Raw genomic sequence first — 24,835 nt, forward strand, 5'->3', positions numbered from 1 at the left:
GATCTCGGAAATAGGTGAAGGTTTTCTCGGAAGGATAAACACGTTTCCCCAAGTGTCCTCCATGTGGTAAAACGTAATAAAATGGCATAATATGTAAAGTATAAGAGTACTCGTAAGTACCTTTTGCATATATTTCTTCACTTAGATACTCATGATTAACGCATATTGTACGGCCGTGAATTATTCTGTTGGAGAGATGAATGAGAATATTGTTTATCCCTATCTCTGTGAAGCAAATTGAGTTATCATTCTATCTCCACATTCTTGTCAAAGGTATAATATGAATCCATATAACGTTGACAAGTCAACAATGCTGCACCTTGTAATTGATATCGACATAATTTATTTTCAGATTGTCACGCGTCATTGATTGTTTTTTTCACGGTAACTTTACAGTCGACTCCTTTATTGGCAATGCGCTTGAATCCGGCACCCACGTTCTTTTCATATTTCTCCGTACCTTCATGCATCAGTGTAATATTAACCTTGCAAATCATAACCAGATTCGTTAGAAATATATAATTCGATGTATAATAGGGTACATTTCACGCAATATTCACGAACCGTATAACAGATGACAATTCCTTTTTAAAACCCTTCGTAAGTGGAAAAATGCCGATTGCATTAATTAATGATAAATGGGGCCCACAATTTGAATGAAAAGTTATAGGAAGAGAATGAATCATTCAAAAAATCTTCAGCAATGTTATTTGCGCTAATAACAGTAAACGCGAATGAAACAACATCCTTGCCGTGTAATTGGAATGAATCTGAACAAATTCAAATGACACAATGACATCGTCAGCTGAAGAAAAGGTAATATAGCTATAACGTTCAAAATTGTTAGGCTATAGCTTTTTTTAATCCGATTCTAATGTTTTGGGTTTATTCTGTGTACAATCATGATCTCCAGGTCTCGTCTGAAAAAATATTTACAAACAGTTACCTCCAGAGGGGATAAAATAGATTAATGTAAGCCCGGTATACCATGAATGTTCGTGAGAAATTATATTTTCGCGATATAGCTATACTTTAATGTGAGATGTCTCGAATATTTTTCAAACAATACGTAAATATCCGGCCAACGAGGAAAATAAGCCCACAAACATTATAATCGGATCAAAAACAGCAGATCTTGAACATTCTGAAAGTTCTAATTAAAAAACCTTTTCTCATATCGTCGTTATCTTAGCTTGTGTTGTTGAAATTTGCTCAGCTTCGTCACCATTACACAGTAGAGACATTGTTTCATTCACGTTCACCGCTGTCGGGGCAAATATTTTTCAAACAGTTTTTCCTCTCTTTCTTGAACTTTGGATAAGAGCGCTTGGTCGTCGGCGCCTGCAGATATGCAACCGGAGTTGCACTCGTTCGGTAAAAGTAAAAACAGCCGTTCGTAGTCAGACTCAGCGCTCGAATTACGAGTGACGCGCGCCTCGAAAATACTGCAGTACGTGCATTATCATTTTATCTGTTCTAAAATAGATCCGATAAGTCGCTGTTAAATATTCATGCAGATTGTAGTAGCATCGAGTAAGAGGGTCTGGACGGTTTACTTGAAAGTGGGCGGGAGGTCGTGAATACCTGGTATTACCGGGATTTTTTGAGGTGGATAAAGGCGCATACATTCGGGTTCATAACGAAATAACGAAATTAGACGAGGCGATTAAACTATGAAACCCGAAATATAGAATCGAATACGCGGCGAGAAAGGTGTGTGATACAATCGGTATTGTCATCCTCTGCTCTCCTCATCCGTCTGTGTTACACATGATGCCCGGTCCGTTATCCCAGAAAGGTATTGTATCCTATGCCTACCGTGATGCCGAGGCATATAATACGCGTGCGTGAATCGGAGAGGGAAACAGAGGAGTATTAACTCCATGTGGAATGCGAGTTGACAGTTTGTAGTCGGCCGACCGAGGAGATCGACTTGGAAAGAGCCCGTCCCGCGATTGCTGTTCGATTCGATCGCTGATTTTTTTTCTTGCCCTTTCTCGTTGGGTTTAATACGTAGACGTGAGAGAAACCGAACATCGTACGTCGCCAGAGAAACTTTTCGTCAAAAGGCGAATTCACCCCTGCGCCGCGTAAGTGGTAAGTGGAAACGATGTGTCAGACTAGATCAAGGGGGTAAAAAGAAGTAGACGGTTGAAAAAACGTGCTTGATTTTGGAAATTTATATCTCGACGATCAATTATTCGATTAGACCGAGGCTTGGTTTATTCGAGAGCATGTATATCGAGCTTCGTTTACGTATTTCTTTGATCAAGAGATATTAACAGGAAGCACTGTTATTGACAATAAAATCAACCGTTTCGCTCAGTGACATGTTTTGCGGAAAAATGATCAAGCGATTAACTCTTAATTTGTACACAGCATTCGTGGATAGTTTGTTCTCTTTGCCACATATCTGTTTTTTTTTTTTTTATATAATTTTGTAAAAGGTCGTGAATTTTCTAACGAAAAGTCGGATTTCAACCTCAAACTGATTCCATTTTGTGAGATAAGATAATGATTTCGAATCGTTGCGATGAGGATAAACTGTCCAAGAATACTGTCTCCTAATCTCAAGTGAGTCGGTTGAGCCGTTTTTGAGATATCGTCGACGCGGAAAAACATATCAGTCAGTGAAATGGTTATAACAACATTTGCTATAATTTACTTTAATGAAAAAGCGATCGAATCAAGCTTGACAAACATAATTCTGAATTAAACAAACTCCAATCGAATCGAATGATTTCATTAAAGTTATAAATTGCCAAAATTCTCAAACCTTTTCAACCCTATATTCGTATACACTTCCTCCTAATTAATGAGTGATAAATGCTGGTGGAAATCGCGATAAAATCGTTTGGAATTTAGATACGATAGATTTTGAGAGAAACTTATAATCATCGTCGCCTTGTCGTCGGGATTCGGAAAATTACTTAATGAGGTTTGAACGATTTTAGATTAGCGTACATTACGAGCTGACCTCACGTATCACGAGGCGGATTGCGTTACGTGCGTAAAAAGAACTTGCGTGTTACATCATGAATGAAAATTATATCGAATGTCAACAAAACAAACCCTGGTTGATGTAAAATCAATCCGTTAGCTTCGTGTTCAGCACTTTACGGAATTAGGGAATGAAATATCGGATGACCCGTTGGATTAACCGGCGTTAGCTAATGCGTATAAGTTGCGCTGCGCTGATAAATCTTTTTAGTTTATTAGCGATGCAGCAGTCACAGTTGATAACGTAACTCCGAATTCCATCGAGTACGTACATAGTGGAGTAAGTCTCGGAGCTTTACAGCTGATTAAAACGGCAACCGGCTTGTTCCTTTTTATTTATTTATTTATTTACTGGAAAAGAGGCAGTTCATCGCAGATATTGCGTTAAGATTTTAATTTATTCAGCCACGTACTGCATATTTTATTTGCTTAGTCGCGATGTTGTTCGTACGAGTGAATCTGAGAGTAAACCGAAAGCGTAAAGCGTTGTACAGATCATCGCATATTTTGTAAATCGGATTAGCTACACCGACAACAGTCGACCATTCGAAGCGAAGCGTCTCGATGTAATCCCTGATATTCACTCGACTTGACTTATTGCGAAACTGGTGTATCTTTGTATTCATCCGATTTATTTTTACACGTATCATTGTTAAGCGGAGCCACAATTATCGCTTTTTCGATCGAACGTATTTCACCGATTTTTGTTCCTATTTTAACCGCAAGATCATTCACTTCCAATGTTCACTAAAATTCTCTTAGATCCAATAAATGTTTGATTAAAACTAGCATGTGTGAAAGAAAAAAATTTCTTTCGAGTAATTCGACAAACACGGTTTTCGACAAGAATAAAATTTAGCATCGAAAGCAAAATAACATCGTGTCATAACGCATTCCTAGCTTTGCTCGCGTCAGCGTATAATTTTCAGATACTCTACTCGAGCCATGCTTAGGTATAATTACATTAAAATTTAACCTTCGCAAAATCGTTTTACTCATATCTATTATTTACACCCAAACATGTTTCACTTGAAGCGTTATTTGGTCACGCGTCACGTGATCATCTGCCAAGTTGAAAAAAAAAAAAAAAAAAACCAAAAACAAAACCTGTTCTCCGCAGAAAAATTCAATATTCGGTACAACGAAAAATAAGAGGCATAAATCTAGTAGTTTTCAATTATTTCATCGTATAGATGTGTCCATAAGCCTGGTCGAAGTAGCAATAAAAACAGTGGAACTAATTACGTACAGGGAAAGTTTTGCACGCGATATTTCTCGAAGAGAAATGCGCTTTTCCCCGCATTAATTATTCAAATGTGAGCAGTACATCAAGACCTGTTCTTTCAATAGAAAATTACTCCTATAAAACAAGTAGCGACGTAAACGTATGTATGTAAAAAGCCAAAACCGCTGTCAAAGTGTCAATAATTCGATGAATATCAGTATAGAATCGAGCTAAAACCGACAACCACGAGAGTAAAATAATCATTATTTACTTTCGACGTCTATTCTTCCATTCGTAAAATAAGATAAAAACTACGAAACTGGGGGAAAAAAATCGTCGGCAGGATATATCAGAGTTATTTTCGTATTGCGTCAATATGTTACGTAGATGAGCGTATACACCGAGGTTTTCGAGCAGTTACAAGCTTTCATCTCCTTACACGGACTACGAACTGTACACGATCGTAAGACCAAAAACACGGACATGACTCTGGATGCACAATAAACGTGCATTAAAAGTAAAACATGTGGTTTGGCCGGTGCATTGCAGGTAAGTTTCAGAGCTCAAACATCGTACCGCATACCTATTGCACGATTTCTCCGCGGTTATTCGAAGAATCGGAGATATTTTCAAGTCGTAACGCGATACAGCAATTACACGGAGTACCGGAGTCTCTGTAATTATTGCAAGCGTCTGACATCGTAAGACGATAAACGAAAATGTCGTGCGATCCTTGTCGAAAAATAATAAACACGGTTACAAACATGAGAAGCATGTCTGATTATTACATTCGTTTAAAACGCTATTTACGCCGGCTAGAGCGACACGTGACAAGAATACGGAACACATGTAGGCATATTATACATATCTATACATCTAGGTATACGAGGCAGGAAGTTTTTATTCCTTTATTTTCTCACCTATACTATATCATTTTTTTTTTTTCATTTTCCTTTAACCTCGATTCAAAACCCTCCAGCAACAGTAATTTTTTCGGTCCAGTGACCGTAACGAGGATGCTATGCCCAGGTCGTCGATCAGCAGCCTACCGAACCCGACGTTGATAGTAATCACCTCCGCTAATTACAATTACGTAATACATTTGTTTTTTTTTTTTTTTATTGCCTCCGGGACGTTTGAGAGAAGGTGATGAAGGAAAGATAGAGAAAGAGAAAGAGACAGAGAGAGAGACAGAGAGAGGAAAACAAATTCTTCATTTCTGTATTTACACGGATGTGTTAATTCTTACAGTCTATTATGTATTTACCTGTGACGAGAGAAACTGACGAAACGATCGAGTGACGTCATGCTACAAATTTAGCGATGTTCGTAAGCCGGGCGATGATGGCAAACCAAAGTTGTTCCAAACATTCGCGAAGGTTGATACGAGTAAAAAAACAATATAAAAATAAACACAAAAAAAGAAAGGAATGAAATTTGACGTACGATAGTAGATCCACGTGATTTACCGTAGGTACAAGCTTTACGATAAGTAATAATCGAGGAATGAAGCGCGAATTGCAAAGAAATATTTACTCGAAAACGGAGCGAAAAGTCTCAGGTATAATTTAATGGATGAAGCTCTATAATCCGAATGAACGACTGTTCAGCTGCCTTTCGGATAATATTGCGTGCAGTCGAGGTGATCGTGAGGCTGAAATTGGTTATTAACTCATCCCATGCAATCGCGGCGAGGTCAAAGTCGGCTCAAAGGAACAAGCCTAGATGTGCAGCGGATAGACGTATGATAAACTTGGAACGAATTAGGCACGGGAAGATTTGATTTGCCGTTTTGTTTCACCTTCGCGTAATTTCATCATCTGATGAATTTTAATCAACTAAACATTTGACGTGTCGCTCCCTGGAAGCTGTAACGTTGATCACCGCTCGAGTTACTTTATATAAACCAGTGAGGTCAACCGGTCGAACAACAGATATTGTTCACTCTTGGTCTATTGAAACATATATTTTTACCACGTTGTCTGTAATTTGGCTATTTCCAATTGCATTAATTTTGCCTTTTTTTCCTCACGTGATGCACGTTTTCGAGCAGAAATTATACAAGAGGATTAACGATTAGGATATTAATTTTAATCGTTGCCAGCTCGGACTGACGATGAGTTATGTGTAGTTATCATATACTCGATGTTAAAAAATTCCGGGTCGAGAATCTCGCGGGATCCGAGGTACTGATTTGATTTTTAACGCTCAAATATTATAAGATCACAGTTTTTCGATACGCGGAATGAATTATTAACCGTGAATTATTACAACAGCGGATCAGAATCTTGACCGGGTGGCGATTAATTTTTATTACGGGTATACACGATGGAATAACATCTCGTTATCTCCTATTGGCTGCACGGCAGTGCCCACAACTATCCATGTAACGGTGAATACAAAATTAGATAATTCGCAAAAGGCTGATTGACAAATGACCTCCAGGATTCCGTCATCTACCAATCTGAGAGTATAATTCACCTCGACAATAGTTACGACCACACGGTGTGTGCGTACTACGTAGGTATTACGATTCAGTGGTTCTTGACATTATAAAAATCAAGATCACAGGATACGTTTCATCGTTTTCGAAGCATGCACTCCTATTCTATGCAGGACAGCGATCTTTGGAACTGGTAATTCTTCTAAGCGACTAATAAAGGTGGCAAGGAAAACGATTGGAAAAAAAAAAAAATAGAAAAACACTCGCCCCACATTTATTTTTTATAATAACATGCGCATACTCTCGAATCAAAGAGGTCAGAGATCTCTATCTTGATGTTCTAGTCGTTTCGATCCGTAATTGGACGACGTTAGGATCGCCCACAGAAACAATTCTACACACAAACACGCATGAACAAATATATATATATATACATATATGTATATATATGTATGTATGTATATGCATTGAAAGTTGCTGGCCCGTTGACCAAATAGAGAAAATTCAAAAGCGTCCGAATGACGTCGATGTGACAGGGTTTATTTTTTCCACTTTCTTGTCGCGTTTCATCTGCATTTGAACTTTTTGTTTTAACGTCGGAACAAAACAAGTGTTTCCTGTCTTCCAATCACACGTCCAGACAACGCCTCAGCATACTTTAAACCATGCACGCAGACTCACAGCACAGTTATTCCCATAAAGCTGGTACCGAAGTAAATTGTAACACTCACGATCAGTATATTAGTCAGACAAGCTATCTGCAGCAGGAATGTCGAGCCGATTACACAGGATGAGCGAGTAAACGGAGGAAACTACGGTGTTGTTATCGTCATTGTACATTCTTGCTGTTATTTTAGTAATGCCGTTTTTATGCCGTTACACAATGAAATAAGCTTTACGTATAATTTCTTATTACAATCGGTTTTTATTTGAATTAGGTACTTGGAGAATTTTTGTACATCGAGGAAATAGTTGCGTCAAGTAAAAAACTAAACCAACGTACGCTGTGTAATGAAGTTATGAAAAAATACGTATTCAACTTTAACAATACGGTTTGTAATTGCAAATAAACTATCGGCAAACTGTTCCAATGATGTAAGCGACGTTGTGTTTTCACAATTATGCAAACCGTGATGTAATAGACGGAAATAAACTCGACAGCGCGTTTAATTGAAAATATCGATTATATCAATGGGGCGGTGATTATGAACTACATCAGCAACGACGCGAGATTTAACAACAAATTATAAGGGCGCATGGGATGAGCATGCAATCGATTTGTGCCTCACTGCACTGATTGTGAGAGAAATGAAATTGCTGTATTAGCTATCGGTGCTTCGCTGACGCTTAATTTGTCAATAGAACAACCCTTTTTCTTTATGCAACACTTCATTTTGCTCCATTAGCTGGAGTACGATTGTTAGAATTACCTAATGTGCTCTGTGTAACAAGATGTTGTCGGATCTGGTCATGAGAGCAAGTTAATTCAATTGTATTTGAAAGTGCAGTGGCCGTCTACCCATGAAAGTGGTAAAATAAATACAATGGAAGATGTAAGACGCATATTGGAGCGATAGCGGATGAAACCAGATGGCATCTACATGTTTAAAGGCATAAAGAATCGAGCAGTGAACTAAGGATGGTGTTGAAGAGTGCGATCGCGTGTGTAAAATAACCTCTTTTACCGTAAATGGTAGGTGCTTTGAATCGTTCAGGGATACGTTATTATTATTTTATAGTTTCATGCAGCTTTAATTTCTACCATTTTTTGTGCGAAGATATCGAGATTACCGTATGTGATTCGATCCAACAGACATTTTGTTATTTTAATTCAGAGTTAGGACGAAAAATATAAAAATATACTATTGATAAACAAAATTCAAAATTTTAAAAATAATAACTGATCCACGTTTATGTTTTAATTCATTCGATCGATGGTTATTTTTTTTTTTTTAATTTTAGTTACGTACACAATGCCGATTAGACAGATTTACATATGCCCAAGCCGCAATAATTTGCAAGCTCTATGTTTACAATCGAAAATTGCTAAAGTAGCAATAATCTAGCCAAGACAGCAATTTATTTCTCTGCGTGTGCCGTGAGAGGAAAGTAATTTCTCGTCTCATTTCAGCAGCGTAACGAAAGTATCAGATTTTTTACGAACCGATAATGAGATAAGCCAGGGATTATTTACTCGTGCTTTGAAATCTTGCCTCCTTGAAAGTCAATGTAAAATTAATAAAACACCGATTTTTCCTACGATAACGTTACGAACATCAATCTCGCGATGCGTTGACTCATTTCTCGGCCGGGATCGAACTTTGTATTTTTTTTTCGCGCAAACTATATACCAAATCAAGGGAAAGACATGATCGTGGTTGGCTCGGTGGGCGAGACGAAAGTCTGCCATGGGCATGCACTTATATGGCGCGTCCTGACTCCATGCCATTCGAGGCCATCACTGACGCAATACGCGGCCACGTCTGCAGAGGTCTTTTTAATAAAATGAGGAGAAGCAAAGAGCTATCGACGATTGTCGAAGCCGTTGATAATCGCGGCTTACTTCAAAAATCCGCTAATCCGCAAGGGGTGATGTCGCCTTTCTTTCACGAGTTCGTATATTTACCGCGGCAGCTTTTTATTCAAAGCTCATTCGACTTCGCATTTTATGCTCGAGATTACGACGACTCTTTCATTTTTCAAACGATTTTATCGAGCACTCCGGCTATCATCCGCTTTGCACAACCGATACTCTCCGAGAGGATCAGAGGGAAGTTATCTGGAGCGCAGAACCGTTACAAAGCAATTTCAGACGCGTATCTCGTACTGAAATGCGCTTGATTGAACTCTCAAACGGTTCCTGGGCTTTTCTACGAGATGTTTGGTCATTTATTATCTATGTATATTTTTAATTTTTAATTTTTTTTTATGGTTTTTCTACTTTTACAGAGAATCGAACGCTACGAACGACCTTGTCAATTATACACCATAGAGGATAATGGGAGGTATGACCCAGAGACCATGGAGCCCAACGAAGAGGAGGGGTCCGATCGCAGCTGAATACAGCAGTCCTGGACCAGCTTGCGTGACTCTACCATCACTCATAGGTAAACATCTTACATGCCCATAACTTGTTCCGATATATATTTTCATTGAGGTTCGTGTCCGCACGTCTATAACGTAAGTCAGTTTCTACTTCGAAAAACAGTCAGGGTTACCCGTGTCGTTTATTATCGGAAGATCAAGGCCTCCAATAACACAGTTAATAATTATACCGGCTAATTTTCAGAACATAATTTATTTACAAATCTGGAAATCATCGGTATACAGAAAAAGGTTTCATGTTCAGAAGCACAATTTATTATTGGATCGTTGAATCACTTGCCGATTATTCGACAGACTGTATTACAGCTTAGGTCACACTGTAGGCAATTCTACTTTGGACTTCGTCATGGGAATTCTACGGAAATGGCTTCGATGAGACAAATACGGCGTGGCTCGCGCCTTGACCCAGTTAGAGACAAATCCGCCTTCAGACGAGGATCCGAGGAATACAAATTAAATTTAATTGCAGCGACATAAGCATTGGTTGGCAGGATTTGCGACCGATCGATGATCGAACCCCATGTAACCGAAATCGTTCGCTTTCCTTATACGTGAAAATTCGTCGTCTCTTCATGTTTTCAAATCGTTTTCAATTTCTGAATCCTTCCTTCTTACGTTCCGTTTCTGTTCACAGGGAAAACCGTTCCAGACTCAAAGAGAGGTAGAGCACCGGCGTTCTCTTTTGGCAGCAGGTAATCTTGGCAGAATAATCTCGGTAATTTAGAGCTGCATAATCAAATGTGCTTAACTAACACGCGAATACCGAATGCGTTTATTGCAGACACGCGAACAAGAACAACAGTCCAGGACCTGGTCCGGGTCAATACAACGTTTCTGGCCTCAGCGCGAAGGGTAAGATATCGAAACGAGTGTCTTAACCCTTTCAGTCGCAGTGGGATCCTCAGGGACCCATCTAAAAAATTTCCATGTTCTAGCCTTATCACAGTTTATTATTAATTCTGACTTCAGATTTTTAATCAGCGACCCCAAAGAGCCCCGAGTTTCGGCCAGAATCATCAAATTTTTATAGGTTTTTCAATTTTGCATCCGCCATCTTGGATTTAGAAATTATCAAATTCTAACTTCAGATTCGTGATCAGCGACCCCAAAATCACTCGAGTAACAAAAGTAACAAAAAAACGTGTGACTGGAAGGGTTAACAGTAATCCAGAAACTTCTTCCCCCAATAAAAATAAAATCGTTCTCTGCCGAATCGTATATTCCGACTTATTCACTGTTGCGGTATCCGCGATGGCCAATTATTATTTGCTTTTCTTAATCGAAGTTCGTCACGGGCAGTCCATGTATTCCGCAGCCTTCGAGCTTTTCTCTTTTTCTATTTTGCCACAATAGTTTACCAGAATTCCTATACACGGATTATTATTGGTATCCGTAAACCGTTTGGTCGATACCCGACGACTGCTTGGCTATCGCTATGCAAACGAGAACTTTGTGAGACTTTAATTGAACAATTTTTTCTTTATTTTCGTTACCTCTTCTGTAACAGCGATCGATCGTGTATCTGTATATTATACATAGTTTGTTGCGATACAAATTTACGGCAGTAATGATTTACGCAGCCGGCGTAACGGATCGATAGTTACTTTTCGTTATAGGTTCGATGCCGGCGACGGGGAATGTGTGCAATTTTCAAAAAATTTTACTCTCTGCAAGTACGTAGTACACTAGGAGCATTCAGAAAAGAGCCTTTTTTCAGATTTTGCTCTTCTCCGAGATTCTTGTATTTTGTCACTAAAGAATGGCTCACGCGAAAGGGCTAGGATGAAATTTGTTTTTATTACTGCCTCAACGACGTTGAATTTTCGAAAAAAGCTATTTTCGGGAATTTCAATGTTGAGATATCCTTAAACCTTTCGGTGGCTATGTTTTGTATGATTTTTTTTAACACAGTGATGATAAAAATAAAAAAAAAATTTCAGCCCAGCTCTGTCGGGAAAGCTATTTTTTAGTGAAAAATTACATGAACCTCGGAGTAGAGCGAAATCTAAAAAAAAAAATCCTTTCTGAACCGTCCTAGTGTACACGAATGTACACGATAAAATTTTTCGATATTTCAAGTCTTAGTCGATATTTTGACAAATGTTTGAACAATTTTAACATACAGATTTAGAATACAGAATAGATACTTTGAGCATGAATCAGTGCAGTGATTGATATCAATGTAAAGATAATTCGATTATGTACCAGAGAAGTCATGCGCCATGTCAAAGGTTAATTTGAATTGACACAAACGCATAAATACACCGGTTTATACTCAAGGCCTTCTTTTTATTACCGTCTACGTTTACGCTTCAAGGCAAAGATGGAGCACCGGCCGCTTCTTTACACGGACGTACGAAAAATGGTAAAACTGAACAAACTCCGGCCCCGGGTGACTACAATCCCGAAAAGGCCGTAAAAGTCATCTCGGACAGTTCGCCGAAGTATTCGTTTGGCGTGAAGACGCAGACGGAAAAGCCAAACTCAACACCAGGTAAGTGCAGTTCTCGGGAAATGAAAGAAAATATATAAATAAGTGAAATTAAATGAAAGAGTTTCCAAGCGAAATGAAAATCGAGAAGCTGGGAAAAGCAACGTTAAATACAAGATCGGAAAAATGTGATTCTGATCAATTCTTTCGCGTGGAAGTTACTCTATTTATAGATTTCATTATACTTTCCACGAATACTCGGAAAACGAACGTTTGCCGGTGATATTTCCTTCGCAAAACTCAATAAGTCAATGAGAACTGTATAGTTAATTTTTATTGTCTATCATAAAAATTTAGCAGAATCAGACCGAAACACTTTCATCTATGTATGTACATCATGTATTTTATACTCGATTCAGTCTTGCAAATGAATATTGACAAAAAAGAATCTATACACGAAATCATTCGAAAATTTTAGTGAAAACGTGAAACCAAATGCCCCGTTAATTGTTCATTTTGTAAATGCGTCAATACATAAATAGGGTGGCCACAAATTCCTGGAAATAAAAAGTCCATGACATTTCCAGATTTTCCAGGACCTGAAACCTTCTTTTCCCATATCCCAGTTCTAGTAAGTTACTAAAACCTAAATTATTCGAGTTATTAACTCTATACTCGGTTTAAATTCAATTCGAATCGAAGAAAAATATGCTGTACTAAGAAGTCAGTTTAAGCCAATTTGTTTTCTCAACGAAAAAAAGTAAACTTTTTACCATAAAAAAATCATTTCTAAGTCCCATGATATAAAATTGATATTTTCAGTTTCTTCCATGACAAAATTAAAAATCCCCTGACAATTCCAGGTTTCCTATGACCACTTTTAAATTCCCTGACATTTCCAGGTTTTCCAGATTTTCCAGGTGTGTAGCCACCCTGATTAAGCTCCAGGTATTGTCTCTGTTGTGAAAGAAAAAACAGCAAGGTTGTATTCTCAGTATTTTGAAACTTTTTTATTCCCCTGTACAACTCGTAGCTCCGGGTGAATATTGTCCAGAGAACGTCAACCTGGATAAAGCCCCTCAGTACAGCTTCGGCGCGAAGGTTCAACAAGAAAAACCTGGCGAAGTCCCTGGTAATTACGACCCGTACCCTGAAATCTTTGTAACATCGGGTTTCCAAACTGACTACTAATCATGCCTAGCCTTAATCAACAGTAGCAGCTTGCGATTATCTTCCTTTAAGTTATCGACGTGTACAATTATTTCACCTCAATTATGTCTCATAATCTTGTGAAAGAAAATTGGTCGTCAAAGTCATGATCCACATATAGGCAGTATGTAAAACGAAACTGAGGAATGAATTCCCATAATTTAAATCGATTCAAGTTTATTTCATTCCTGTTCAGTTTCACAATTAAATCACATCTCGTGTAATAACTTGACTGAATAAAAATAATCAATTAATCAATATAATACAAAGTTTCCTCCGCATTCTCACATTTGCATTAACAGGAATACTTGCAACCGCCAGAATCTCGCACTTGATGTCGAAACGTTTCACAAAGGATTAACATCGTTAATCAAGAATTAGGTATATACTACATTCCGCATGCAGGGTTTAAACAGAATTTGAATTCAGTATAAAGTAGCTTTAGTCGTTCGTTGCTCAACTAATATGTACTTATGCTTGTTGACACCTAAGTAATAACGACGATGTAGAATAATTGCTCATACTTATCATTTGTTACTCATTGTCAGATATGACGCCACTGGCACCAATGACTATACATTCAATGGCACATACTTTCGTAGTTCTTTGCACTTCTATACCATATCTAGAGATTTTATATGAATTCTTAAAAAGTAGTTGCAAGTTTTTTTCGTAAATGTATTGGCTTATTTCTTACTGCCGTCGCAAAACTATACTTCTGCTATCATCAATTTGATCATCTATTACGTAAGAAATGTAACTACCCTAGAATATTCAATTTTCGAATATCTGAGCACGTAAAATTGAGTATATCTTACAGTATATCTTCCCGCCATTTTCTCACCTAGTTAAATTTGCTAGAGGGTACGAGCAATTACTTTACAATGTAGCAAGAAATCTTATATGTAAAAATATTTAGACTAGTTCGTTATATAAGATGTGTTACTACTAAACTATGAGCAAATATTTCTTGAGCATATTTTAAAACTGTTTAAAAATATTATTTTCGCCAGCTCCAGGCACGTACAGCCCTGAGAAGGTAAATCTAGACAAGGCACCTAGGTACAGTTTCGGACACAGAGTATCGACTGAAAAACCGAGCGATACTCCAGGTAAACGTCCAACCTTACGATTAAGATTAAACTTTTCTTCATTATTTTGACTCACCCATAACCAACGGTATCTGCTTAGCTCCTGGAACTTACTGCCCCGAGAAGGTAAATTTGGACAAGGGTCCTCAGTACAGCTTGAGTGGGAAAGCACCGCCTGACAAACAAAACGATACACCAGGTATTAATTTACGTTAAATTACCTTTGATGATGAATTTCAAGTTCCACATTACTTGGGATTATACTTAAAATAAAAGTTATCAGTACGCAACAACACACACAGCCTCTAGTCACTTAAATCACATGTAAATTGAATCGATTGTTTGTAGCTCCAGGCACTTACAGCCCGGAGAAAGTTAACTTGGATAAAGGACCTCAGTATAGCTTGAGTGGAAAAGGTCATGTGGACAAACCCAACGATGTTCCAGGTACTTGATAGATGCATGATAATATTAATTAGAAGGGTGCCTCCAATGTGCCTCGGTCGTGCTTCTTGCTTAATATTTCATTCATACATTCAGAATTAAATTGTAACTAGCGATTAATTTTTGTGGAAATATGGTGCAATTCTTAACAATAATACTTTGTATCAAACATGTTCCCCTGTTGACACTACCAATTCCTTAACAGCTCCTGGTACATACAGTCCAGAAAAAGTAAATCTAGATAAAGGGCCACAGTATTCCCTCAGCGGCAAGGGTGCTCCAGAAAAAGCAAGTGACACACCCGGTACGTTGTTATTACTATGCTTTGAATTCTCTACACTAACTTGACACGATAGTTAGGGCATAAATTATATTTCAAAAATTTTAGCACCTGGTACGTACAGCCCGGAAAAAGTGAATTTAGATAAGGGCCCACAATATTCTTTGAGTGGAAAAGGGGCTCCGGCGAAAGTGAACGACACACCTGGTATGCTGTTGTATTTATTTTCCCAATTTCAAATCAGAAACCGTTAGCACAACGGCTGTTAAGTAATTAATACTCAACCACTTATAGCACCTGGTACATACAGTCCGGAAAAAGTAAACCTAGATAAGGGACCACAGTACAGTTTGAGCGGAAAAGGTGCAGCTGAAAAACCGAGTGACACACCTGGTATATTATTTAATTTTTTTTAAGTTGAAAAAACTGAATGTTTTTGTGGAAAGTTGAGTAATATATATATATTATATTCTACTCTTATAGCACCTGGTACTTATTGTCCGGAGAAAATAAATTTAGACAAAGCACCGCTGTATAGTTTTGGACACAGAACGCCACTCGATAAACCAAACGATACACCAGGTAATCATTCAAGACAAGAATTGATAACGTTACTTGAGAGTCTTGAAAAATTGAATTTTTCATTTGTTTGTTACACATATTTACTTTCACAGCACCTGGAACTTACTGCCCGGAGAAGGTGAACCTTGACAAAGGTCCGTTGTATAGTCTAAGCGGAAAAGGTGCACCTGAGAAACCAAATGATGTGCCAGGTGATTTATCAGTAACTTCCGGAATCATTAATTCTTATGCAGTTTAAAATGTGATTATTCGACCGTGCACTTACCGAAGCACCTGTAAACGTAAATATTAACTTGCAGCACCTGGAACCTACTGTCCGGAAAAGGTGAATTTCCATCAAGCACCACAGTATAGTTTTGGGCACAGGACACCACTAGATAAGCCAAACGATACCCCAGGTAAGTTGATGATTGATAAAATTACGCAGAAATCCAGTTGAAGACTACAAACTGAGTATGACATGTACATTTATCCATAGCACCCGGAACTTATTGCCCGGAAAAAGTGAATCTAGATCAAGGTCCTCAGTATAGCTTAAGCGGAAAAGGTGCATCCGAAAAAGGAATTGACAATCCCGGTACTTGATTTGAGAATACATAAAGTAAATCTAATGTTCTCACAAAATTACCTTTCCTAAATTGTACTCTATAACATATCAGTGACAAATTACTGTATCATTAATTTTGGGCTTATTCCACATGGTATCGATTGAAATAATTAACTTGGTTTGGTCAGTTCTTTCCTAACGATAAGATTCATGACATTATCATACTATAAACATGCATAGCATCCCAATTTTCTAACACGTTAACAATTTGAGTATGTCAATACTGATGTATCACCAAAAAAATTCGGTCGGATCAAATAAAATGTCAACTTTAGCACACGATCATGATAAACATACAATTTACAGCACCTGGTACATACTCTCCTGAGAAATTTAATCTGGACAATGCTCCACATTACAGTTTTGGACACAGAACACCAATAGATCACCCAAGTGATAATCCCGGTAATTATCATACATTGCTTTTAGATGATGTGGGAGAAAAGTATTTACTTAGTCTGAATGATCCTAATTCAAATATTCCATACTGTAGCACCGGGCACCTACAGCCCGGAAAAAGTGAATATGCATAAAGGCCCTCAATATAGCATAAGCGGTAAAGGTACTCCTGAGAAACCCAGCAATGTTCCAGGTAATTTAAAGACTGCTCTGAATATATTTTCCATGTGTTCTTGAGTCAAAATATCTAGCTATGTCGACTGCACTGTATGATTATTCAGCTCTGTGAGAATATAAATATCCGTTTGCAGCGCCTGGAACTTACTGCCCTGAAAAATTTAATCACGATAAAGCACCACAGTTCAGTTTTGGGCATAGAACACCACTAGAGAAACCAAACGACAACCCAGGTGAATTGATCAATCAAATTACACAGTAATTCGTGCAAACACTTACGAACTCAGTATGACATGCAAATTTATCCATAGCTCCTGGAACTTATTGCCCGGAAAAAGTGAACTTGGACCAAGGTCCTCAGTATAGTTTAAGCGGGAAAGGTTCACCCGAAAAAGAAAATGACAACCCTGGTATATTACTTGAAAATAAATTCAAAACAAGTCTAATATGCTCTTAAAATCTCCATACCTTTATCGTAATTTATACATAATTAAATACCATAACAGATTACTGTATTAATCATCTGGTGCTCATCGCAGCTGTTGCAGAATAAAATCATTAACATGGTTTGGTTACTACCACCCTTAAATGTGCCATGACATAACAAACCTCTCACACTTTCACAATTGGATTATAATATTAACGAATTATTGGCCAAGAAGTTTGTTTGCTTCACATGAAACGTTTAAGATAGGATCGTAATGAACGCATAATTTACAGCACCTGGTACATACTCTCCAGAGAAAACCAATCTGGACCACGCTCCGCGTTACAGTTTTGGGCACAGAACACCGCTAGATCACCCGAGCAATACCCCTGGTAATGTTTGCACACTGATCACAGATAACACGAAAAAACTAGAGCTACTTAGCCTGACTAATCTGATTGAAATATTCATTCTGTAGCACCAGGCGCCTACAGCCCAGAGAAAGTGAACTTAGATAAAGGCCCCCAATATAGTCTATCTGGTAAAGGTACCCCTGAGAAGCCGAACGATGTTCCAGGTACGCATACATCGAGCATGTGTAACAATTGTGAGAGAAAATAGTTTTCTGTACAAGTAACTGTTCATATCACTTACATTTTGTAACAATATTGTTAAAGCTCCTGGCACGTATAGTCCCGAGAATCACAATCCTGACAAGGGACCACAGTACAGTTTAACCGGAAAGGGGGTATCTGAAAAACCAAATAATTTCCCAGGTTTGTAGTGCAGTTAAAGTGGCGGTTTTGTAGTTAGATATTAATAATGAATTAATAAAAATTCCTTTATTGATTAACTAACTTGTCAGGACCAGGTGCATACTGCCCTGAGAAGGCTAAACTGAAGCATGATCCTTATTACGGCTTTAGCCACAGAATACCATTGGAAAAACCTAGTGATACCCCAGGTAAAATTAGTAATTACTAACTTATGTAGACCTGAGTGTAAGTATGGGACATTGAAAGTTCGATCTAACAATAACGCACTAAAGCATTTCACGCAATAAAAGTGATGGATTTAAAAAATCCTAGGGTAAGAGTCATACGGAGGTCGCAATTTCTTACAATACTAAAAAATAATGTTCCATCCCTGCAGTCGGCCGGATAATTCTGCTAATTAGTTTTGACAATAATAATTTAATCAAATTTAATTAGTTTTCACTTTATTTCTTTTTTTTTTTGTATTGAGTTTGCACTAAACTTTTTTAAATTTTTTCTCAGCAGTAAACATTAATCATAACGAATTGCAACATGACCTAAATATTAATACCAAAATACGCAAGACGGTAATTATACACGATTCAATTATATTTCGCAACACCTTGCTTATTTCAACAACTAGCGACATAAATTGTTTTATTTCATTACAGCACCCGGTACATATAGCCCGGAAAAATTCAATCCAGATAAAATGCCAGAATATAGTTTTGGACATCGAACCCCTATTGAGAAGCCAAGCGATACTCCAGGTCAGTACCAAAGATTCTCAGCTACTACTTCTGCTTTTTCTTATTCATCTCATATACATATTTTTTCTTCATACTAGCTCCTGGTTCATACAGTCCTGAAAAGGTGAATCTCGATAAAGGTCCTCAATACAGTATTAGCGGAAAAGGAGCTTCGGAAAAGCCGACTGATGTTCCAGGTAATGTTGTAGCAAGTCCAACATATCTTAGTCGTAGTTAATATTGTTTTTATCTAGTGCTGCAGTATTATAGAACACTTGTACATTTTTTTTATTGAAAGTGCATGTTGTGCCTCCCACTGAAAATACTTCTATGACCTCTAGCACCTGGAACGTATAGCCCTGAGAAAATGAACCTGGATAACGCACCCCGATACAGTTTTGGACACAAAGTTGATCCCTCAAAACCAAATGACGTTCCTGGTACGTAATGATTTAAAGTTTCAGCTTCAGATTATTAAACTTTGATTGTGATTTGTGACATATTTTTGTTCACGTTAAAGGACCTGGAGAATACAGCCCCGAAAAAGCTATGATTCTCTTCGAGAGAGCATTACAGTTTACTTTCGGACTTAGACCACCTATGAACAATTTCAATGATACACCAGGTAACTTTCTAGCTAGCATTGCTCTGTCTTCTGTGTTTTTCGTTTTCTTCTGTACAATAAAGGGATTCAAAGTTGATCCTTTCGGCTGATTCTGCTAAATTGTGTAACATTCTTGACTATGTACTTGTACACAGGAGCAGTTTTTGCTCCCGAAAATTCATCGACGCAATTAAGATTCAACCGTAACATTTCGCATGTAGATAGTATTTATTCACTCACCTTCTCACACAGCTCCCAATGTCTACAACATTCCATCGGTCCTCGGCTCAACGAAAGAAGGAAATAAGAAGACTGCACCAGCGTATTCCATCTCTGGAAGACAACGTGCTTTCGCGGATGATAGAATCCTTGTACCAGGTCCTGGTTCATACGAAGCCATCAAAGCTGATGCAGTAAGAGCTAAAAGTCCCGCGTACAGCATAAGCGCCCGTTATCAATTGCCCGACGATCACTCCAAGATTCCTGGTCCTGGTGCACATTGCCCAGAAAAGGTACAAAATATTGAATCAATTGCGAGTACAATATTTTCAATGTCAGAAAACGACAAATCATGTTGATATTTTTTTTCAGGTGCAGCTAGACATTCCTCCAGCGCATACTTTTGGCATCAGACACTCTCCGTACATCTGTAACTTGAAGGACACCGTGTGCTAACTACTAATAAACTACGTTTTATTAACGCACGTTAATTTTTTTTTTTTTTTTTTTTAATCCCTGCAATGATTAATGAAAATATCATTATTTGCCAGTTGATAAATTTAATGCATCTAATCAAAAAAAGTGAAATGATTTCGTTTACTTGAAGTCCAGTTGTTGCCTGCCTGAGTTTATTGCAGAGTAGAACTACTAAGTGTGTTTAGCACTGTATAATTTTTAGGAAAAATTTTTATTACAGACAAGTTAGAAATATGTTGGATACGTTTTAAAAAAAGTATTAGCGCTTTGTTATACTCTTTATTATTATAGACTGCTCGGAAGTATTATTCGAAAATAAGAACTAGCGGGAGAGTTCCTTTACAATACAATATTTGAGAAAATTCTACTCACTCATTCCCAAATATTGTATGACTCTGGAGAACGAATCATTTTTTGGCTGGCAGGACCGTGCCGAGTGTTAGAAATATCTATAAGTGCGAAATCGTTTACTTATAAAATAAAGTCAAATCGACAAAGGGTACATATTCAGCGAAATCTATTGTTTTGTTGACGGGAGAAGCAGCCCAACTCCAACATAACTCTTACAACGTAAATCACAATCCAGTTAATGTTATCTGAACATCTAGATATCGTTTAATTACTACAAAAACAGCGACTTCTTTTATGGAAACTCGTACGAGACTTTTATTTACAAAAGATTTTATTCTGCAAAGTAAACCAGTGCTTAGAGTTGGGCTGCAAGAAATATTTACAGTGCATATTTACGAACATATTCCGCAAGTTTAGTATAATATGTATTATTTGCTTTCAGTATAAGCTATATCCCTTTGAATTGAGATCAGCAAAGTTACACACTTCCGACTCAGTATTTGTTGCGTAAACGCTATGGCCTAGGAATTGTAAAAAATCTCTATTGCACAGATAAATTTTAATGAAAGGAATACGGCTAATGTAGATAATTTAAACTGCATCTATTCCTTTATGTACTGCTGAGCAGTTTATCAATTGAGAAAAAAATATTTCTATCAAGTTTGGTAGAGCAATCACGTGTATTTTCTTTTCTGTTTTTGCATTTCGTAATACCACAAGGCAGACATTTCCATAAAAATTCTTGTCCCTGTTATGTCAGCAGTTTATAAGTGAATATTATCCTGTCTGTATGCAATTTCAGTTGTAATTGTAATTCTGTAAACATTCCACAAAATTTTTCGCATCAAACGCCCTTGTAGTTTGCCAGGGTATGATTATACAGAAAAAAATAATAAAAATAATTTAACTTTTTCATTGTAAACCATTGTGCTTATTTTTGTTTTCCATATTGTTATTCATAGAATCATTTGTGGCTGTTTGTACACCTGCACAAATTTGATTTATGATTTTTTTCAAAGGTAAAATGTCATCGATCGTACATAAAATTCACATTTATTTAAATTGAAATAATTCAATTCTATATAAAACAATTATATATTATAAAAATTGCATGTTATTTCCCAATAACAATAATCCATTTGAGCACCCTATAAAAGTAAGTAGCGTATAAATTCCATTAAAAGGTTCGTCATCACGTATTCAAACGTATTGGACTTACGCAAGTCTAATATAATTTCCGAAGAATTCTGAGTAATCGTGTTTACAATTGCATTAATGACCCAGAGACCAATTACTTTGTTCGGATTTTGATTTGAGTTGCTTGGAAACCTGATCCACTCAACGCACATATTCCAGTGACACAAGAATCCCAGATGGAACTATAGACTAAATTCGACTTGTTTGTTTGATTAGGATAAATCACTCTTGCTTAATCATCATAACAGTATCAATTCTTCATGTATGAAAATAAATTTCCATTGTCATTCTAAGCAATAAGGGTGATGTAGAATTCACAGCCATTATAATTAGAAAAATTCTCATTAATCAATGGAATGAGGTAAAATTTGCTGTGATACTAACCGTACTATTTCCTTTGTTAAACCGTTTCCTTACTTACATATTCACTTATTTGGTCAGTCCCTGATTTATTCACAATATTACACAGAGTACACTCGTTCACCAGCTATCCAGGTTGATATTACATCGAGTTCTGAAGTAAGCAGTACGAAATCTGCGTCAGCACCAAAGTTCAAAACACCTTTGGTAGATTCTATACCAAGCGCTCTTGCTGGGTGCAACGTGGCAGCCTCCAGAGCTTCAACCGTTGAACAATCTTAAAATGGAACAACAGTGCAGAGATTATAATTTATCTCAAAATTCACAAATATTACAATGAGCAATTACTGATTGCTGTATACGAAAATTGACTTTATTACTGTCAAGGTACCTGCAGCTTCCTTGAAGAATCGTACGCATTTGGACATTTCTGCAATACTTCCACACAAAGTATCTGTTCCTGCAATGTAGGCGCATCCGCCACGAACTTGTATAGTAAGTTGTCCAAGCTGATGAACGCCTTCTTCAAGACCCATTGCTGATATAGCATCAGTCACAAGGACCAAGCCTGGAATTAATCAAGGTATTGCTATTTTTGAGCATTGACATGAATTGACTTCAAAGTAATACTTACCCTCTGGATGTGTTCGATGAGCAATACGCAAGGCTGCTGGATGCGTATGCACTCCATCTGCTATGATCCCATAGTGCACGATTTTTTCTTGTGGTATTCGTATTGACGTTAAAAGACCTACTAAACCTGGATCTCTGTGATGAAACTGAAAATAAATCGTATGGTCATTACATAGAACAATTATGCAAAGTTACAATTTTCAGTTGGGGTAAAATATTCAAGTAACTCACCGGCAGCATTGCATTGAATAAATGAGTTATAAAAGTAGCACCATTCTTAACAGCTTGTTCACCTTCACTTAAATTGGCTATGGAATGTCCTAGAATAATAGAAATTAGTATAAAAAATATAGAAAAATAAATGTGTGTGGATTAAAAACAATATACTTGACATCAGGTAAATTATATTGTTTGTGAAATTTGAGATTCAAATAACGAAAATATCGTACCAACAGAGACTTTGATATTTCTCTGACGCAGTTCTTTAATAACAATCGACGAGTTTGGCAGTTCAGGTGCCAATGTAATGTAGCAAATATTATCCAAACTTCCATACGTGTCTAGCAAAGATTGTAGACCCTGAGAATGAGAATTTTAGTATAAGATTCTAAAATCTATTGTATAAAAAGCTGAATCCTCTCACCTTAATTACTTACAGCTAATAGAACACAAAGGGCTAAATCTTTGCTTTGGATAAAATTGAATGTGGAAAGGTAAAGTTTCACTTACTAACCTTGTCAAACTTTTTTATAAAGTTTTCTTCGTGTGCTCCTTTTTTTATAGGATTTATGAAAGGCCCTTCGACATGGACACCCAATATTGTTGCCCCGTCGGAGCCACCGTTTCTTTTTTTAATTTTGGGTAAAACCTTCTGATAGGTTTCATTAGGCGAAGTTACCAGCGTAGGGCAAAAAGAGGTAACACCATGAGCCAGCAGGGTTTTGGCTACTTTATTTATGCCAGATTCTACAGTAGTTACGTCGTGTGAAAAATCAACGCCAAATCCACCTGATAAATACGAAAATACTGTTGTTTAAATCTGAATTTTATTCAAGTATAGAAATAAGGTGTTTGCTACTGACCATTTATTTGAAGGTCGATATATCCAGGTGATATCAAAGCGTTGCCACAATCAATCCTAACATCTGGCATTATTTTCTCGACGTAAAAAATTTTTTCCGGGTTAACAAACTTTCCATTCCTAACCCACAAATCTTCCCTAACAATTTGCCCATCACGTAGGATTTCACAGTTGTAAAACTGTTTCAATAACTTCTTGTTGGATGATTTAGCCATTTCAAATTCTAGCAAGAATAAAACCGGGTTGCCAGTAAGCTGTTGCTTCTTCGACGCCCATCAATTATTGTTATCTCTTTCTCCTTATTGCATCTGCATTGGGAACGAAGGCGTTGACATATATATGCTCGTGATACGTATAAACAAATCTAGAGGTTCAACGAACCTGGAAAAAAATCCGAACTGCCCGCGATATCCACGTGACAGTAAGTGACAGTATCATCAACACACAGTGGTACGACGTCTACGAACAGAGCCATCAGTATTACCACACCACGCTGATGATCAACAGCGGCATTCTCCGTATGGTTGGTACCATTGCATGTGTGCAGAATTGGGAAATTTTCAACATTGCTCTCTGATGCGGAACAAAGTTAATCTGGACTTGATGATTACCACAAAAATCATACAACGACATAGATTTGATCATTGGTCGTCTGCCAAATACATTTTATCACGGTTATACAACGAATTGGATGAATCTTTAAGTACTAATTGCGGGAAAGATTAAATTAAAATGTATACAATACCGGAACGACATCGGTTATAGGAGAGCTATGCGCTGGTATTTCTTAGTCAAGGACGTTTTCATAACCGTTTTCATAACAAAAATAGAGTGCGTTACAGTGCGACGTCTATATTATTTCATACAACGTATCCTGTTTCGCAGAAAGTGGTTATATATTTCGAACTCACGTCTGAAGCGTTAGACTACGGAAATTCTGCATTCGGTGGAACCACTTCCGGAAATGTGTTCTACTTTGGCTTTCTTAG

At 37.4% G+C, this 24,835-nt stretch overlaps 2 protein-coding genes across 11 annotated transcripts; one reads left to right on the forward strand and one right to left on the reverse strand.

Annotated features, from left to right (window-relative positions):
- Positions 1-1,550: 1,550 nt before the first annotated feature.
- On the forward strand, positions 1,551-21,497 carry LOC124221857 (uncharacterized). 9 transcript variants are annotated; one of them, XM_046632216.2, is made up of 30 exons: positions 1,551-1,798; positions 9,618-9,775; positions 10,408-10,465; positions 10,555-10,625; positions 12,091-12,267; positions 13,238-13,336; positions 14,427-14,525; positions 14,605-14,703; positions 14,853-14,951; positions 15,154-15,252; positions 15,337-15,435; positions 15,523-15,621; positions 15,712-15,810; positions 15,903-16,001; positions 16,110-16,208; positions 16,289-16,387; positions 16,724-16,822; positions 16,911-17,009; positions 17,128-17,226; positions 17,305-17,403; positions 17,714-17,812; positions 17,899-17,997; positions 18,098-18,196; positions 18,286-18,384; positions 18,847-18,945; positions 19,023-19,121; positions 19,266-19,364; positions 19,445-19,549; positions 19,781-20,040; positions 20,120-21,497. In XM_046632216.2, exons 2-30 carry the CDS (start codon positions 9,667-9,669, stop codon positions 20,201-20,203), a joined length of 3,042 nt encoding a protein of 1,013 aa, XP_046488172.1. In that variant the 5' UTR covers positions 1,551-1,798; positions 9,618-9,666; the 3' UTR covers positions 20,204-21,497. The 9 variants fall into 9 exon arrangements, with proteins under 9 accessions (XP_046488172.1, XP_046488171.1, XP_046488176.1 ...); XM_046632215.2 differs by lacking the exon at positions 1,551-1,798 and adding an exon at positions 1,856-2,097; XM_046632220.2 differs by lacking the exons at positions 1,551-1,798; positions 18,286-18,384 and adding an exon at positions 1,856-2,097.
- Positions 20,651-24,494, reverse strand: LOC124221866 (N-acetylglucosamine-6-phosphate deacetylase). 2 transcript variants are annotated; one of them, XM_046632246.2, is made up of 8 exons: positions 24,228-24,494; positions 23,848-24,154; positions 23,499-23,773; positions 23,215-23,344; positions 22,997-23,085; positions 22,767-22,911; positions 22,524-22,700; positions 20,651-22,409 (listed from the first exon to the last, which is right to left on the reverse strand). In XM_046632246.2, the coding sequence occupies exons 2-8, from the start codon at positions 24,059-24,061 to the stop codon at positions 22,234-22,236; spliced, it is 1,206 nt and encodes a 401-aa protein (XP_046488202.1). In that variant the 5' UTR covers positions 24,062-24,154; positions 24,228-24,494; the 3' UTR covers positions 20,651-22,233. The 2 variants fall into 2 exon arrangements, with proteins under 2 accessions (XP_046488202.1, XP_046488201.1); XM_046632245.2 differs by having other exon boundaries at positions 23,848-24,494.
- Between the last annotated feature and the right edge of the window lie 341 nt (positions 24,495-24,835).

This window comes from Neodiprion pinetum, chromosome 6 (assembly GCF_021155775.2).
Source record: "Neodiprion pinetum isolate iyNeoPine1 chromosome 6, iyNeoPine1.2, whole genome shotgun sequence".
Taxonomy (NCBI): Eukaryota; Metazoa; Arthropoda; class Insecta; order Hymenoptera; family Diprionidae; genus Neodiprion; species Neodiprion pinetum.